The sequence below is a fragment of the Wasmannia auropunctata genome, unplaced genomic scaffold (genome assembly GCF_000956235.1).
Source record: "Wasmannia auropunctata unplaced genomic scaffold, wasmannia.A_1.0 LD336106.1, whole genome shotgun sequence".
Classification (NCBI taxonomy): Eukaryota; Metazoa; Arthropoda; class Insecta; order Hymenoptera; family Formicidae; genus Wasmannia; species Wasmannia auropunctata.
The window spans coordinates 6,445,963-6,452,064 of record NW_012026784.1 but is presented as its reverse complement, the minus strand read 5'-3'; the positions used below and the strand labels follow the sequence as shown (position 1 = coordinate 6,452,064).

Below are 6,102 nucleotides of genomic sequence, written 5' to 3'. Positions count from 1 at the left end.
CTACTTCTAAGTGACTCACTTCTACACTTGATACACTAACACAATTAGATGTGACACATGTACGTATATGAATTTCAATATGACGACGAAATGTTGCAAGTTATTCCGTTCAACAAACCTGGCAATACACGGAACATTTTTTGTGCTCACTTCCAATCTATGGAGTTATGTCTCCTTATTCATACTTCATGATAGTAACACACGCACGCGCGCACGCGCCATACGCACACACACGCGATACACCGCGCGCGCGCGCCCGCCCACGCACACACACACGCACACGCACACACACAAAAGAAATATAAAAGAAATTAGAAATAAAGCGCATATTTTTCTGAAAAATAGAGTATAACTATAAGAGGCGATATTCACTTTTATTTAAAATTGTTTTATGTATAATCTGAAAATGCAATAATTTAATTCGCTTTAGATGAAAGCTTAAGACCATCTAAAATCAAATGATCTTAAATATAAGATCAAACTATGAAAACAAATTACTTAGATCTAGTTGTTTCTTTTAACAAATAGATAAAAGTAAATACATGTTGCATTTATAATTTGCAATTGTCAAATTGTAAACGAATTTACATTCATAAATTATTTTAATTAAATTTCTAAATAAAAAATATTATTTTATCGCACTTACAGTATGTACATACGCTCGAATTTTTTTTTATTACAGATACATGATGACAGTTTTTGAGCTTTAAAGCGATGCTGGAAGGTCACCTAAATTTGCACGATGTCGATAAAACAGATTTTTCAATTTCAGTGGTACCTTTAAATAAACTGCTTACAATATCGTTTTGTCTCATTCAAACACGTATATTGTCCTTATCTAACATATAGAAACGCCATCTTTTGCAAAATCCGGCACTTACTGCTAGACGCAATTTTTACTCTGTTTACCATTCAGTATCTTAGTTAAGCATACGAATTATCATAAATTACAATCGTAACGCTATCTTTTTTTCTACGCTGTCAATCGTAGCTCAAAAGTTATTATTCGTTCATGTAATCCGATGCGCTCGATCAACTCATTTTGTACATATACATATAAACTACACAACTTTTATATTAATGAAATATTTACGATAACTGTATGACCCGAAAAAATGTAATCTTTTTTTTTTTCGTTTTTACTACAAATTTGTAGCGCGTACTTACATTTTATGTCTATTTCAATCCTGTAAAAGGGTCTTTAATTCCGTTCTGTTATTTCGGAGTAATCATTACAACTGCAATGTGTCGATAATTCCTACCTTCCAGATATCGCCTTAATACGTATAGATGACAAATATTGCAAATATTAATATAGTTTTATATTAGAATTTCCCATTTGACTTATTTATCGGTAACTTTTCGAATTATGCTCTTATTGCTCTCAAAAATGCGTCTATTTAAAACAATTTAGAAATAGTCTATTTATACATGGTTTGTTCCAAAAGTAATGAGACTATTTTTGGGTCTTAATCATAATTGTCGGGGAGTGGATCCGCCATTGGACAGAGCCTTTGGTGCGGGATGTTAGGTATACAATTTAATCCTTCTCAATTGCTTCCGAGTCTTTCTAGCAGTGACACTATCAGCAAAGTGCGTTGTAATTTTTGTGTCTTGTCACGGACGAAAATACAGCACAGTGCTGTATTTTGAGCAGTGTTACGCGATCAAATTCTGAAGACAAAGCAACACCCCCATGAACTGTTCTCAACATCTTCAACGTTTTGGAACCAGATTTTCTCAGTTTCACGCAGAATTTGATCGCTGCTCGAGATTGCTGAATTTTCGACTATGACAAGATACAAAAATTACAACTTTACTAAAACGGTATCAACTGCTAGAAAAGTTCGATGGTAACTGGGAACGGTTAGACTGTAGATATATCTGACATATATCCTGCATCAATGGCTCCGTCCAATGGATCTACCCTCTAACAATTCTGATTGGCATCAAAAATAGTCTCATTACTTTTAGGACAGGCCATGTAAGCTTACTTTTACTGTGTCTTTATCAGTCTTATTCTCGTTATACAATTTAACGCCCGTTGGTTATAAATCACTCATTAGAATTAAGGTCGAATTGTTCATTCAATTTTGAATGAGCTTGAGATTACATAAAAAAACACTAAACAGTTTTAATTATTATACATATCTCGTAGTAATACAAATCAGAGCATTATACTTGAACGTATTGCTCGTCATCAGTATCTCCTCCGTTGCTAATTCTTTCCAAGGAATTATGTAGTCTTATTTTTTCATAATCAGTTTCCATTTTTTTCTTACTTTTTACCTTCTCATAACCGTCCGCATTTGCATCTAATAAGAAATTATTCACTTGCTCATATGGCGGCTCCTCACTCTGAGCGACACTCATGTATTTCACACTTTCATAATTCGGATCGGTATGGTTCACAGACTCGTAATTTGGGTCCGTATCACTGTCACCGAGCCGACAAACAGACGCATAGTTTGGCTCGTTCGTATCATGCGGCATGCTTTCGTAATTTGGCTCCGAATCCGTGTCCTGATCCAATTCATCTCGCTGTCGCAATCGTACCTTTTCATAACCGGGATCATCACTGCTAGCGTTACTTACTTGTCTATGCTTAAATGGTGTTGAATATGTATCAGAGTTATTTTTCACAGATATCGAATCGCTTTGATAGTCATTCTCTTGCAAACACTGTAGACGCAACATTTCATAGTTCGGATTGGATGAATTCGCGACGATTCTCGTAACAGAGTTTCTCTGACTATTATTAGAGTTAACGGCTTCATATTCATGATCAAATTCTAAATGCGACGAAATCACGTCTGCATCAACTTTAGGCAATCTTAAAGAAGTGCTATTGTTACCTTCTGCGTGAAAATTACTTATAGTAGAATTGTTAGTGGATACAAGATCGGGTTCTTTTTTTTGTATTTCTACAGATTCGTGGCTGCACCATGATGCTCGGCTGATTTCTATAAGACTTAATTTTCTGCAAGTATTTGTTTCAGAATGTAAAGCGTTGTTAGAACTTGGAGAATCATTCTGTTGCTCCTCTATCTCTTTTTTCTTTTTCATCACCTTCGCATACATATCCTCGAGTGATTTACCCGCTGATAATGAAGATTTTGATCTATCATCATTCTTATTCTTTTTATCAATAGATGCGTACCCTTCCGCGATTGCTTCAGGTGGCGGTGGTAGAGGAGAATTTGCTTGACGTTTTTCCGGTTTAGGAGATCCAAGATTGATAATAGAGCTATTGGCACTTGAGGATGACGCTAAAAAATAAAGAAAAAATAGTTATGTTACAGTTATATTATAAAATTAATACAGTCATCTAAATTTTAAATTAAAGGTTTCCAAACTTATGTGACCCACTTTTTAAAATAACAAATATCCAAAACCTATCTAGGTTTAGTAAAAAAAATACGCGGAAAATAAAATAATTATTTTTATGATTTGAATTATTACGCTTTACACTTTCTATTTTTTAATTTTTTATTCAATAAAATTTTATAAATGTAATTCTTAAATACAGGTAATATATGTATGAAAAAATGTGCCTTATCTCACAGCTCTCATAAAAAGTCGGAGAGAGAGAGAAAGAGAGAGAGAGAGAGAGAGAGAGAGAGAGAGAGAGAGAGAGATCACAGAATTTGTAGAAAAACACAAAGAAAAAAAGAGGAAGAAATTTTTTTTTACTTTTTAGCTTCTTATAACCGTCCGCATTTACATCTAATAAGAAATTATTCACTTGCTCATATGGCGGCTTTAAATAAAAAAAGTAAAATATATTGCTATATTTATACAAGGGGCGTTCAAGTCAAACTGGGACTTTTAATTTTATGAGCAGAAGAGATCATGAGTGAATCTTATTAATCATGTTGATTAGTTACAAGTGTCTTCTAACGTCGTATGGCGTTAATGTCGCGGGCCACGCGAATTACTTTTTAAGCAATATGGTACGCAACCATGTCAGATCAAAAACTGAACTGCGTATTGTAAGGTCTGTTTTTTATAGCTGAACTGGCTACACTAGTTCAGAGTTTCTTCTTTCTTCTTTCAATGTAGAAAGAGAAAGATAAACTGTGAACTAGTGCAGTAGTTCAGCTATAAAAAACAGATCTGTAATGAAATTCCTCGTGAACGAAAGCATTCGCAGAAGACTTCAAGCACAGTACGGAGATCACTCTTAGCCACAGTAAAACATTTGAATGGTGCCAACGTTTTAAAGACGGCCGTAAATCAGTGAGTGACGATCCCTGCCAAGGCAGATCGGTGCCCACTGATTAATATGTGTTTACTTGTTTTAATATGTTATTATCCAGACAAAACCAAGAATTAAGCTACTGCATATTTGTGTCACTTCGGGCTTTTAAGGGTGAAACACCCCTTAGAAAAAAGTCGATTTTTTTTTATTTCAATATGAATATCGTCGAAACTAGGAGATAGAAAAAAATATTTAACTAAAGTTGAATGGCTTTAAGAGTACTTTATAATTATAATTAAAAATAATCTTTTTATTGCTTAATTTTTTGTTTACCTCTACCACCAAACGTTTTTAATTTTTCAAATTTTTTTAACTAAATTAAAGGTTATTTTAAGATGAATTCAACCATATGTGATAAAGTTATTTTTCAAAGTATCATTTTCGAGAAATAATTATAAACGCCTCTATACGCACACCATCCGTGCTCGTTTACGCTACGCGCACGCAGCAATTCTTCACGCAGCACGTTCTGCTCGTATTTTTGCATTTAACAGGGGATAACAATGAAAGCAAATCTATTTCCGCAATATTCTGCGGATGTATAACTATAAATCGTTTTTATCGCGCACGGCTGAACAATGCTTACAAAGCATTTAAATGTCATAAGTATCAAGTTAAATCGGTATAAACAAATCTATTGTGGAAACAGTTTGTTTACGTATAATCACAGAAATATTTTCGTCCGAGTAGTTACCCTATTAAGAAGAATCAATAGAAAATGATAAGGACTGATAGTATTTGCCTAATATTTTATCATGTCCTATTATCTATCGTTCCACTTTCTCTATGGCAAAAGAAATGATATCGTTTCCTATCGTTTTCTATCATTATTTGATAAGAACAATTTTAATCATTGAAATATCGATAGAATTTCTACAGTAATTTATTGTTTTATATTATTTTGATAAAATTTATCATAATTAAAACGTTATCCTAATGAATTGTTCATACATGATAAAATTTTTTGATTCATAACTATGATTAAAAACAATTATATTATTTTTATCGTTTTCTATCGATTTTTAACAGGGTAGAACGCAATAAGCAGCAGTATAAAATGATGTCGCTATGCGAATATTAGAATCAGTGCACCGTGATATCGTGTATTAATAACATCGTGTACTAGCAACATCAGTATCACTGTAACAACATATCCCGTCACAACCAGTCACGACCATATTTACACATTTTAATTGTTGCTTAAGCAATAAATATATTTGAAGACGTTAATGTAAGTTATTATTTATAAAGTAAAGATTCTAAGAAAATTGTTGGAACTATAATATAATAAGCAGATTTATAAATATAACATTTAATATATTATTGATTTATTTTACTTTTGGCTATCAAAAACTGAAATTATTTTTTATTTCTGAAAATATGCTATTCAGTTCAAAATATTTTACTGCAGCATGATTGCAATGTTTTTGCGGAAATACTATATTTTTTGTATAACTAGAACAAAACAAAGCGCACGCTTTGCGCGCGCCATTTATTCACTATCCCTAAAACATAAAACACACACACACACACGCATACCACGCGCGCGCGCGCGCGCGCGCAGGCAGGCACGCACAAATACAAATATCATATTAAATATCTCATTACTTTTATATATCTCTTACATATATCTCATGTCCTATTTAAAAAAAGGCATGTTAGCTATAACTTAGCGATAACTTCCATTTCTCTTACTTTTTTCTTTCAGGTATCAGTCTTTGTTTAACAAAATATTACAATATTTCTAACAATATCTTTTGTAATCAACAGATACGTCAAAACATGTTTTTTACAATGATTAAGAGAAACAGGAATTAAAGGAATAAAATAGCGATAGAAAA

The 6,102-nt window shown here is 32.9% G+C and overlaps 1 protein-coding gene across 3 annotated transcripts in view; it reads right to left on the bottom strand.

Annotated features, from left to right (window-relative positions):
* Positions 1 to 1,709: 1,709 nt before the first annotated feature.
* LOC105455014 overlaps positions 1,710 to 6,102 on the bottom strand; it is a 16,359-nt gene continuing 11,966 nt past the window's right edge. For all 3 annotated transcript variants that reach the window (XM_011698045.1, XM_011698053.1, XM_011698062.1), the window contains one exon: positions 1,710 to 3,269. In XM_011698045.1, coding sequence (XP_011696347.1) covers positions 2,176 to 3,269 — 1,094 coding nt within the window. In that variant the 3' untranslated portion in view covers positions 1,710 to 2,175. The remainder of the gene's footprint in view (positions 3,270 to 6,102) is intronic.